Source organism: Lissotriton vulgaris, chromosome 5 (assembly GCF_964263255.1).
Source record: "Lissotriton vulgaris chromosome 5, aLisVul1.2, whole genome shotgun sequence".
Lineage (NCBI taxonomy): Eukaryota > Metazoa > Chordata > Amphibia > Caudata > Salamandridae > Lissotriton > Lissotriton vulgaris.
Window position 1 is genome coordinate 875,728,742 of NC_141693.1, and position 13,298 is coordinate 875,742,039.

The 13,298-nt window shown below is 40.8% G+C and overlaps 1 protein-coding gene across 3 annotated transcripts in view; it reads right to left on the minus strand.

The window, feature by feature from the left end:
- The window catches only part of BICC1 (BicC family RNA binding protein 1), an 808,889-nt gene that overhangs the window by 138,244 nt on the left and 657,347 nt on the right, over positions 1-13,298 (minus strand). For all 3 annotated transcript variants that reach the window (XM_086922454.1, XM_086922453.1, XM_086922451.1), the window contains exons 5-6: positions 13,087-13,245; positions 2,445-2,498 (exon numbers count right to left, since the gene is read on the minus strand). In XM_086922454.1, the coding sequence (XP_086778580.1) occupies positions 2,445-2,498; positions 13,087-13,245 (213 nt within the window). The remainder of the gene's footprint in view (positions 1-2,444; positions 2,499-13,086; positions 13,246-13,298) is intronic.

The following is a 13,298-nucleotide window of genomic DNA, read 5'->3' on the forward strand; positions in this document are numbered from 1 at the left end:
GTTCGCTATAATGCTCAAGTTCCCATTGTTCTTGTGTGGTTAGGTAATAGGATGGGGATATATCAGAACTATATACGAAGGTAAATACATTTCCCATTCCACCAAATATCCAATTGACATACATGTAGGTTAGTCCCTTCTAGTGCAAAAAAACTTGCATTACTCTTTCTTTTGATTTTTTCACTTGAACCTATTTAAGGGCTCCACATTTGCCATTCTGCTTACAATATTTAGCACCACCAAATGAACATATTTCCTAGATTCAATCCAAAATATTTAGACCCTGATTTTAGTTACACTGTTGAACTTATTTCATTTTAACATGTATTGTGATACACTTTAAATGTACTTTAATTGTTTTTGAAATGCTTAGTTTCATCACTTGGGCGAGCTTTGATCAAAATTTACAGGCAGATCAAATGTCAAACACAAGTGAATCAGATCAACTAAAGCACGGACCCAATAACGTTTCTAGGTATGGATCTACTCCTGCGCCTACCGAGATGTAAATCTCTGAGTGAAAAGTTCCTATCAGTACCATTCCATCTGTTTGTGGACGTCTCTGTATTAGTATATCCCTACTAGAGTCCCTCCTTAAATTTCCCTAACCCTACCTATTCTGTAATAAATATTCCCTATTTTCCACCACTTCCCCTTGTCACTCCCACATTTACTACTAAACCCTATACTTCTAGAGGTGGAGATCTCCATCACTAGGGTGGACATCTACATAAGAAAAAGTTAGGAAACATGAAGGTGGAGCTCCCTGGACGTAAGTTTGTGAATTGCATTTTGCAGTACGTGAGGTAGTACCAGTGGACAGCTACTGTGCATAATCCAAAATTGATTATATAAATCCGGTCGATAATTTGCGCCTCAAAGCACCTTCCATCTTACATAAAGTGCCATACAGTCTCATCTAAAATATTGATTGACAGATACGGTCTGAATACAGTTGCTTTCATGAGGATTTATTTGCAAAGAGGCATTCTCCTTACAGGAAAGGGATTCAATACCCTTTGTTCTTGAGTGTAGTACAGTCTTTGAAATCATTTAGGGGCTAACACGCATCTGATGGAGTGTCTCACAGTGGATCACCTATGGAGCCATGCCACAGTTTTGGAAGGAGTTATTGCGGGCCCAAGTGAGCCACTGGGTACTCCCTCAGATGTATATTGCTGCAAACAGACCTTGGTCCATTCCCAAAGACAGGCTGCAGTGGAGCTTGAGTAGATTCTGTCTGGAAAAGAGGCCAGCGCAATTAGAAATGGGCATGCACTGACGCACTTGTACTGTGAGTTGTCTGTGCAATGCAGAGGAGTGTTATGTTTGTGCAGACAATAGTGTGCATGGGTTGATCAGTTGTTTATTCTATCAGTCTCTTTATGTGCGCTAAGTACTTGACTAAAATGTCTGCCTTAAAGTAGTGGCAATTATCTGATCGCTTGTCAACCTTCTACTATATATATTCTCATAAGTATGCACTGAGGTGATGTTCTGTTCCTTGTTTGTTTACATCACTGTTTCCCTTCATCTATTCTATAACCGTTGCTTTTTTTTTAAAATTCTGTTTATTAAATTCAATAGTAATCATGCATACAGTACAGTTCAGTGTACATTACAGTTATCCAAACCTTTTTACAGTAATCAGGGGTAGCAAGTCATAGTCACTAATTGGTTACATCTCTGTTCCCACTTCTGCGCATTTCTAAATCCTCCATTGGGGATATACATATGTCTCCACAGTAGACATTCCATTTGTTCCATTTCCTTAACCGTTGCTTTTAAGCTTTAGTTGTACAAGGTGCCTCTGATGCTGGTTTAAGTTAGTCTGAGGAGCCTGTACGATCTACCGTAAACCTTATATTTTTATTAATATTCTCTCCATTCCCAGTTGCAAGCCGTGATGGTTTCCATTTCCATGCAGGGTCCATGCAGTGAAAACACACAAAATTCATGTCTTGGTCACATTTAATCCTAATGGTTTTATACAAAAGATTTTTGGTAATTATCATCTCTGTCAGAAGATGTATTATACAATTAAGAAAACAATAGGGTAGGTAATTTGTAATTTTTGGAACTCCGGTTCCTTTGACTAAAAGTGTTCAGTTAGTCGCAACCTTTTTGTTTGCTATTACGTTTTACAGATGTGTTTCACCAACAAAGACCTCTTGACCATAGGGGAGATCCGAGGGAAACTCATTTACACACCACATTGTGCATAGTTCTAACAATTAAGAAGGAATAAGCCACCAAATTGAAGGCCCATATTGTCAAGGTAAGGAACATTCCATTGGACTACAATTCTTAAATATATCTGGCAAATGTCTTCGAAAACAATGACTTAAACAATTGTTCAAATTTCCTGGCACTTTCAAAACGAGACACATTGTTTATGTCAGTGTACATATAAACTTTTTGATTTAATAAGCACAAATAGTTACCCGGATTCTAATCCTGGCAGACTCCACTCCTGCTGGCTGTCCTGCGATTGAAACCTGGAAATGGCAGAAGTATCTCAAATTAAATAGTTCATTTGTGTATTCCTTCAATAAGCAAGAAAACATGCCTTGGCCCAAAATAATGAAGGTGGTAAAGAAATAAATCATTTTTTGGCATCCCCCTACACAAGCACACAATCTAACAAAAGTATCGGACACTGGTGAGTGTCAGCCTTCCTTGGCAGATTTGAGGGAAACATGGGAGGAGGACCTAGGATCTTTGGAGGATGATGATTGGGGGATGCCTACTAGTACATGAGAGAGGTTGCCATCGGGGCAGGGTTCCACCTGGTAAAATTGAAGATCCTGCACAGGGCCTATTTTTCAAGGACCAGACTTTTCTGTATGTGGGGAACAGACAGCATATGCCTAAGAGGCTGCAGCTAGGTTGGTTAGCGTTGCACACTTTGATGGACTGTGGGGATATACAACTTTTCCAGCAACCAGTGAGCCATAAGATGATGACTATAATAGAAAATTTGACAGACTGTCCTTAGCTGCCTACATTGGGCATCTGGCGAGCGCAGGCTCTACCGCAATAGACACTGCTGTTGGGTAATGTAGCTTTCATGGTGGGCAAGAGAGAAGGGGGGGCAGTCCGTACATTTCGGGACTGGAACATTGGCCGGCTAACGTGGACCGGTGTATACAGGCAGAGAAGTCTGAGTATAAAGCAAGAGGATGCCCACAGAAGTTAGAGAGAAAGCGAGGCCCATGACGAGATTTCCATGAGTCAGACTGAAGCCCTGTGGTGAAAAGAAAGGATACACAGGAAAATCACTATAGACCGGGGAAATCATTTGGGTGATTCAAAATCAGGGGGTAAGTATGGGGGCCATTATTTTTACATGTATAACCCACTATTAGTGGTGCATTTGCATTTGCCCTGAATGTTATGTTATGTTATGTTATTGGTTCATTTTTATAGTGCACGGCTACTCAAAAAGAGTGTCCCGGCGCTTTTATTGGAGAAGGCAAGAAAACTGCAACATAATAACATAACACCAAATGAAAAGACTAATAGAGTAGTGAGCCAGAAATACCAAAAAGAACGGCTACTGAATAAAAAGCCACGTCTTAAGGCCTTTCCTAAAAGCCAATAAGCTAGTGGCACCCCGCAGGGCCAGCGGCAGAGAGTTCCATAGCTGAGATGCCAGCAATCCAAAAGAGCGTCCACCAAGGCGCGCTTTCTTTACCCGAGGGACGACAGCAAGGTGCAGGGATTCCGACCTCAGAGACCTGGTCGGATGATAAAAGACCATTCTCTTTTGGAGATACTTAGCTCCCCCCTTGTGAAGAGCTTTATAGACCAAGGTCAGAGCCTTAAAGGCGATCCTCTTGCGAATGGGCAACCAATGTAACGTTACCAGCAAGGCCGAGGCACTGGAGCGCCTACTAAGGCCGAAGATAGCCCTGGCCGCGGCGTTTTGCACCACTTGAAGGCGCTGCAGCAGGTACTCTGGAAGGCCCAGGTAGAGAATGTTGGAATAATCCAACCTGGACCCAATCAGAGCCTGAACTGTCAACGTCCTATGTTTCACGGATAACAAAGGAAGAAACCTCCGCAGCATCCTAAGGATGCCAAAGCACATGCCAGACACCCCCAGGATCTGCGATTTCAAGGTTAACCTGTTATCCAGCTTCACCCCCAGATTCTTTGCCACCTGAGAGGAGCAGGATGGAGGGAACATGTCCTGTGGCCACCAAGTCTGCCAGTCAGGCTCGGTGTCGCACCCAAAGAAAAGTACTTCGGACTTGTCGGAATTGCACTTGAGGCTGTTTAGATGGAACCAATGAAAAACAGCCCCAAGGCAATCCCGAATACTCTCCCCGTCAAAGTCGCCTCCTCTCGTACAGGAGAAGAGGAGCTGGGTGTCATCCGCATAGGATACGATCTGGGCACCATGCGACTCCACCAGTGCCGCCAACGGGGTCATAATGATGTTAAAGAGGGTCGGGCTCAGAATAGAGCCCTGAGGGACCCCGACTCCCAGAGGCGGCATCACGGCGGAATCAGGCGGGGCCCAGATCGTTTGCCGGCGGCCGGCAAGAAAGGAGGAAAACCAGTCGAACACCGTCCCCCGTATGCCTATCTCGCGAAGTCTTGCGAGGAGACCATCATGGGGAACGGTGTCGAAAGCCGCCGACAGGTCTAGCATCACCAGCATGACTTTGCCCCCAGAGTCCAGAACCCCTTTAATGGTTTCCGAAACCTCCAGGAGCGCCGTCTCAGTGCTAAGATGGGGACGAAAGCCCGATTGGGTGGGGTGCAAGATCTCATTAGATTCAAGGAAATTGGAGAGCACGCCTTGAACGTGCTTTTCCAGAATCTTCGTGAGGGCCGGCAGCAAAGAGATGGGCCTATAATTAACTGGGGCCTTCGGGTCCAGGCCAGATTTTTTAAGCAAGGGGATCACCATCGCCTGCTTCCAGGCTTGCGGGACCACACCTAGCCTCAACGAAAGATTCAAAAGCGGATTAGCCAGCGGGTTGATCACCTCCGCGACTTTCGCTAGAAATTTAGCCGGGCATGGGTCAAGGGGAGAACCCGATTTTAAATTGCCCATTAGAGCCAGGGAGTCCGGAGCAGAGATCGGAGGAAACACACTCAACGTCGCCCTTGGCCCGGTCTGTGGCAGTGTGGTGATATCCCGTTCAGTTTGGCCCACAGACATTGGTACCAGGAATGACTCCTGGATGCGTTGGATCTTGCTCGTAAAGAAGTCAGCAAGATCCGCAGCCCAGGTACCAGATGGTTTTTGGTCCGAGGTGTTCGACCAAGGTGAGGTGAATTCTCTCACGATGGAGAATATCTCCTTGCAGGAGTTGGACGCAGCATCAATTCTCCTGGCAAGATACGCTTTTTTTTCCAGGCGAATGTCCCGGTGATAAGCCTTGACCACCGTTTTATAGGTCAGCTTGGCAACAGTGTCATATTGTGCCCGCCAAGCTCTTTCGGCTACCTTGCACTGCTGCCGCGTAGCCAGGGCGCGGAGACCCGTTTCGGTGTCGGGCGAGATGTTACTTCCGGGGCGAGCTCGTTTAGCCTGTCCAAAAACCAATCCTGCATGGTCTGCAAGTCCCTGTCTAGGTCGCCTGATAGGAGGCAGGGATGGGCCACAGCTGCTTGAGCCAGCATCTCTGGGGTTACTCGATGGAGTGCCCTATGGACACGACCCTGTTGATGTGCAGGGGTAGGCACTGACTTACCTATGCCCTTGATGACAAATTTGGCAAGGAAGTGGTCTGACCAGAGGACAGGAGCAACCTCTATACCCTCAAGAGGGACAGACGAGAAAACTTGGTCAAGGGTGTGCCCCTTCTCATGCGTGGGGAAAGAAGCATAGGTTGTGTCTGAACAGTGTTGGATTATTGCTTATAAATTCCTGTTTCTGCTGTTGGTGCAGCTGATGGAAGTTCTAATAAAAAGATTTAAAACAAATGAAACATTTCTATAATGGTAGTTATTTTCATTTTATTATTGTCGAGGCCATTGAAATTATGTGACTTTGCACTCATCCTTAGAATTATTGCTTTAATGCACTTGTCACACAATGCACCACCTGTTAAATTATTTTGTTGAAATAACTAATGGATACAGGAAAAGAATAAAAAAAAACGGTCGCATATGATACTCCACAGAGGAACACCCTTGGTTAACTGGTCAGCTTCGGGTTACTGATTAAAGTAGTGTAAAAGTGGTGCTACTGAGGTAAAACATTTACCCATGCAGTATTAATGCATTTTGAAATGACAACACAAGTGCCATATTATGGCAAATAATTTGTCTGTTCTGGTCGCATTAGTCAGTCAAGCATGCAGTATCATTTGTTCCTCCATTGCTGTAAAATCTGAGTGACTGATGAATCTATATAATGCTCGGAGGTGATGCTGGTTGCCTCCTGCATTAGTTTAGATAACACCGATGTATGTCAACAGCACTACTGCTTTAATTTTTGATATACCAGCTGATGTACAAGGTCAGAAAACAAATGATCAGTCTAGGGTCTAGATTTCGATGGTTACAAGTAGTAATAAGAAAATACACGTATTCTCCTCTTGTGAGATAATCTGCTCCAAGGGTCAGGAGTACTGCATGCACTGGAAAAAGCAATGACATTTAATACGGTAACAATGTGCAAATTAGTCTTTAAATTGTATTGCAGCACCACATTAGCACATTTGTGGGTGCTTACCGTATTTACTTCCCCAATGTTTGCAAGTATGCATGACACTGGTCTATTAAAATTAAGTAATGCTTCTGAACCTGCCAGCTGTACATCCACTAATGTGCCACTAAATCTAATTTATAAACCTGTAAGTTGCACATAGTGTCAAAGTTCCATCAGGCACATCTTCCACTTGTTTACCTTCTAGATCATGCAGATTTTGTGCATGCACAGATTGCGTTTTGTATGGACCCAAGTTCACTCATGTATAAAAAAGTTGGTGAATTAGGCCCAGTAGTCTTCTCACCCACTATAGTGCACAATGCCTAAATATATTGACAAAAAGTTTAACTGCCTTACAAAATACTTAAATATTGTATTTCCAGAACATACATGTTGATATTACTAATCTTTCACAACTTTCAAATTGTCCTCATGATTGTCCCAGGACCAGCCCCAATATGTTTGCCTCCCTCCAAGTTACTGATACCAGGGCAATGAGTAAATTCGGTTATCCAGAGTTAATAGGGAATACAAGTGGGTCCCTAGGGGTCCCCATAGTAGTAGGGAATTACCAGGGATTTTGTACTTCCATTTCCAAAGTTATTTCTCATTACACCACTTGGGGAATTAACCTAGTTTGAGAAGCTAAAATCTCTGTAGATATACCGCAGTACTTGTAATTTCAAGGTGGGCATTACCAGTCCCATTGGGATTGCGGAAGCACTCGTAATTGCCCCCTCAGAGTCAGAGTGTACCTCATGGCCTGTGAATTGTACAAACGGGTTTTCCTGAATATCATATCCAAGACATTGAGCGACTTATAATTGTGTAAAATACAAAAATACATCAAATATAAGTTCATTGGGAGTCTGTATATGCGCATTCACATCAGGGGTCATTACATTGCAAAACTCATACTAATAGTAATTAAAGGGTAAATATACGCATTTAAAAATTTATTTTAAAAAAGTGCTGAGTGTAAAAGTGTAAACTGCTGAGTGTAAATATTATAAAAGCAACAGGGTTTTAAATAGATTTTTGTAAGTATAGTCCTGAGGATGGTCTCATACATTGAGTATAACAGAGACTGAAACGTTGGCGTCCCTCCTCTACTTGCTTCTGAAGTAACAAGACTGTGTTGATTATCGTATGAGTGATCTCTTCATCAATGGCTCATCACAGAATAATGTTTTACTTGTAAGAATGGATCAGCACTATAGTGACCCGAACCTCTGACAGTGTTGTTTGGAATTATTACAGGTCCCTGTAAGGGCTTAGCGCTTCCAACCCATTCATTTTTACATGTGATTATATGTCTTATTTTGTGTGGTTGATTTTGCTCTATGAGTAAAAAGTGTTTCTTATGGTACACTCGGTTGTCCAAAATATTTTTTCTCTCTATTTTTGTCTATCTACATTCAATATAGGTCTTTATGAATGTATGGGACTTCCATTTGGTTTTGGATTAATGTATAAGTTGTAGAGTAAATGATCCCCTTGTCATTACCTTATCGTTTTGAGGAGTTATTAGCAAACATAGAAAGTCTGCCCTAACTATAACTACTCAATGTCAGCAATAATTATATATGACAAAAAGGTAAAAGTGTGTAAGAGGGTGAGAAAATACCTTATATAATGACTCCTGAAATTCTGCATACAAAGTAATGTCTCCCAATGTACTCACCTCCGGTGAACTAACCTAGACCTGCACAAAAATTAAAAGGATAACTCTAAAAATTGCTAAAAGTTAGCCTTTAAAATATCCTGAAATGTGACATAATTGATGCATGTTTTTGAACGTCATTCCAAATTAGAAACAAATTTGACTCACTTTAGCAAAAGCTGTAGCAGGAGTTATGTAACAATCGCAAAATGACTTTCCACATAGTTTAATGCTCACTGTAATAAGTTTGGTTCATAATCTCACATAACGTTGGCACAGGATTTACACTAATGGTTTACACAAGTGTATAACAGCATGAATGAAGGTGATTTAAAAAACTTGTTTAAAAAAAATATATTTTCAATATTATACAGTTGGAAGTTAGTCACTTTTGGCCATGTGCATGTACCCTTAGACTGCTTACCAACATAGTGTTTTGTTTCCAGTCAAGTTCAAATAGGAACACTGAACAACAATGTAATATATGATAGCATCCAAACTAAGACTTTCAAGAAAACTGCAGTACCAGACTTAATAGACCAAGATATATTTTAGATCTAGTTTTGCACACAGAGGGTTTTTTTCCAAGTTGGGCAGAGCGGTATCCTTTGGGGGTGAGAATGCATTGCTCCACCCTATTATGATTAGACCAGGTGTGGGTGCTCACCCTGTGTCTCCTCCTCTGTTACCACATTGGAGTGGAGACTGAGTTTGTCAAAATGGTCCGGTAATTCCACTCCATGCATATTAGTCCCTATTCTGGGTCAAGGACCTCAAAATATTATGGTCCAGGGTAGGAATAACTGGCTGGTGCCAGGCATTCCAGCCTCGATAATTCTGGCACCCATCCTCTGCCTTATTTATAATATAACTAGGCTGTCCGGTTTTCGGTTTAAACCTATCATAACTGATAAAACCCCACTGAAAGTGAAATAGTCCTCACCAGTGAAAACATATAAACACTTAAACACCTGCACAACCACAAACTAAATGTGATTCAAAGAAAGGAAAAAGAGAGTGAAAGTCATTTTGTTTCTTCCTGAAGGGGCCAATACAATGTAACTTTGGTATACAAGCTAGCAGTAAGAAAGTTGTGGCTAACTTTATTCTGCTTGAGTTTGGTTATTTAGGGATGCCACTAAAATATTGTTTCTTCTTCCTATTTTTTTTCAGTTTTGTGGTCTTTGGTCTAAAGATGCAGGCTTAAGAAGCAAGTTTTGTGTCTTGTTTAATTATTTTAACTGTAGAGAATCAGGAAATATCGAAATCATCTTTGATATTTGGCTATATTTGATTCTTTCACTGATAGGTAAAATGGCTGGCTTCATAAGAATCTTTCTAATATGTGTCATCACATTTACCCACAGAGAATGGGTAAAAACCCTTAATACACCAGCACCCAGTTTCGAGTGAGTTATTATTAATAGTAGGTGGATTGCCGACACCTCAGGCTTTAACCATTCAATCAGTACAAAGTAAAATTTCCCTTGGACTTACTGTCACTAATCATCATTCAAACTCATACAATACTACATCCCCACTGGTGCCACAATAAGGAGTCTCCTCAGTTATAAATACAAACCCATTGCAAATGCGACTCCCAAATTGTCAAAAAATATTCAAAATGTATTACGTAGTCAACAAAAACTGTTAAAAACACAATAATAAAAAATTGCTGATGTGCACCACCTTTTTCAAGACAAAATACTTGGTTGTCTCTCTTTCGAAAAAAGAGAGACAACCTAGTATTTTGTCTTGAAAAAGGTGGTGCACATCAAGCAGCACACTGAAACAAGTTGATGTTATTGTTTTTATTAAATCTGAGGAACTAGTGCGCTGTCATTTGCTAATATTAGCCTGACGTTGTTTCAAGACTCCAAAGGATTAATTACTTAATATGTTTTCGAAATGAATCACTTTACTATGTCTCTTCTTTCCATTGTATTTTAACTTATTATGATTGTCTTGTTTAGGGATCGCAAATGTGTAATGAATTTTTCATTATTGTGTTTTTAACAGTTTTTATTGACTATGTAATACATTTTAAATATTTTTTTAACAATTTGGGAGTCGCATTTGCAAAGGGTTTGTATTTATAACTGGGGAGACCCCTTATTGTGGTACCAATGTGAATGACGTATTGTATGAGTTTGAATGACGATTAGTGACAGTAAGTCCAAGGGAAATTTTACTTTGCACTGCTTGTGTTGGCACCCAGTCCCTTGCTTGGTTGGGCCACTCCCTCTAGGGTAAAAGTTTAACCATTCAATGCAAGGTATAGTGACAAGTATATGTGGAAATAGCGCTATCACCAAGCATCTGGGATAGTAGTGAAAACATGACACCAGACTTATGGAAAATATGGAATGCAGTGTCACTTGGAATGTTCTGCAAAAATGGTTCTTTCTAAGTTCAACAAAGGTTGGAGGGATATTTTTTATATTTGCAGTGATTCAGCTATGTATATGAAAAAGTTGTGTGATGACCTGTCAAAATCGATACCCGAGCTGAAGTGCTTCCCTGTAAGAGATCCTTGCCACTTATTAGATGGTATGCTGAAAGCATCTTTACAATCTTCAGAGTTAATGAGGAATGCTATTGACTTTTTAGTCCATTCTGGTGCACTGTTTCTTATGCACAGGAACTAAAACGCAAATATTTATATTTTTTTGCTTTGCTTGGCATCAAAGAAAGAGTCATCACAACTGTGTCCCTTAGCTGATGGTTCTCAGTCCAAGGGGCTATGAATGCTATATTATCCATGTGACAACAGTTTACAGAATTAATTCTTTGCTGAGTGATGAAGCCAAAGGCAATAAATGTGAGGATCTTTGGTCACAAATTGATAGTGATGTGAAAAAAAGTACATTCTACTGCATTCTTAGATTTTTATAGGAAAACATAACTGCTGTAGTGGACATAATAAAAAGCTTGAGTCTGAAAACACCCTTGTCTGCCAAGTGTTCAGCATAATTGGTGTAGATGTGAAACATCATCTTGAGAGTAGGCTGCGCGACACCTTTAGTGACTTTGGCACTACAGCAGGTTCCATGTTAGAGTGCTTGCCACTTGGTAAGCAAAGCAATGGAGAAGAGCAATTCAGGAACTTTTATTTTACAACGTATATGAGTTGACTTGCAATAATGCATAGAAATATACCTTCCCCACCAATGGCATTTGAGGTCAATGAAACCTCACTGTGGTAATCTGTTCTAGATACCTTCGGTAACTTCAATAACTCTGAGGGCATAAGCGCCCAGCTCAGAGCAAATGTTGCAGAACTTGCCCTGCAAAAATGGTTCTTTCTAAGTTCAACAAAGGTTGGAGGGATATTTTTTATATTTGCAGTGATTCAGCTATGTATATGAAAAAGTTGTGTGATGACCTGTCAAAATCGATACCCGAGCTGAAGTGCTTCCCTGTAAGAGATCCTTGCCACTTATTAGATGGTATGCTGAAAGCATCTTTACAATCTTCAGAGTTAATGAGGAATGCTATTGACTTTTTAGTCCATTCTGGTGCACTGTTTCTTATGCACAGGAACTAAAACGCAAATATTTATATTTTTTTGCTTTGCTTGGCATCAAAGAAAGAGTCATCACAACTGTGTCCCTTAGCTGATGGTTCTCAGTCCAAGGGGCTATGAATGCTATATTATCCATGTGACAACAGTTTACAGAATTAATTCTTTGCTGAGTGATGAAGCCAAAGGCAATAAATGTGAGGATCTTTGGTCACAAATTGATAGTGATGTGAAAAAAAGTACATTCTACTGCATTCTTAGATTTTTATAGGAAAACATAACTGCTGTAGTGGACATAATAAAAAGCTTGAGTCTGAAAACACCCTTGTCTGCCAAGTGTTCAGCATAATTGGTGTAGATGTGAAACATCATCTTGAGAGTAGGCTGCGCGACACCTTTAGTGACTTTGGCACTACAGCAGGTTCCATGTTAGAGTGCTTGCCACTTGGTAAGCAAAGCAATGGAGAAGAGCAATTCAGGAACTTTTATTTTACAACGTATATGAGTTGACTTGCAATAATGCATAGAAATATACCTTCCCCACCAATGGCATTTGAGGTCAATGAAACCTCACTGTGGTAATCTGTTCTAGATACCTTCGGTAACTTCAATAACTCTGAGGGCATAAGCGCCCAGCTCAGAGCAAATGTTGCAGAACTTGCCCTGAAAAACGCAATCTTCAAGTGAAGCAGTATTGGCATGGAAAGCTAGGTCAGTGGCCAGAGTTAACAAATTGTGTACTGGGTGTTTTGGCATTGCCCATCTCAAGTGCCAATGTTGAGAGGGACTTTTCACAGACGTTTACATGGGAAGGAAAAAGCAAGCACATATGACCAAAGACAGAAGTATTGTATGGTGTACTACAATAAGTTTAATTTGCAAAAATCTATTTGGACATCATATACACTATACCATGCGTTATCAGTGCAGAAAGTAAGCAATAATAAAAGCGAAACGTTCCATAAACACCGGAAAAACACTGTTTCTGTTGTTTTTAATGGCGCAAAAATGTGAAACCACTCCTAACTACTGTTTAAAGGTATTGAAATCATTTGAAAACACTGGGAAAAAAAACCACCAGAATTTACCAAAATAGAATAGAAACTGAAAACAGGAAAGCCTAAATATAACCTAATCAACTGTGCAGCCATGTTCTACAACCATGAACAAGTAAAAGGTTGAGCACCTTAACTTAGGGTGCCTTAAATATGAGCATAACCACATTACCTGATTGCTTTTTTCTGCTTGGTTATTCCGATTGGAATCTGGAAAATGTATGTGACATCCCGTTTCTTCCATCACTTTTTTGATATTGTTACCGCCTTTTCCAATCACATGCGAGTGTTCCGTGTGCGACACATCCATCTTCAGTGTAACACGATTACTCTGAAGGCAAACATAATATTCACTTCACAAATTAGCAGAATGAAAGAAAAACA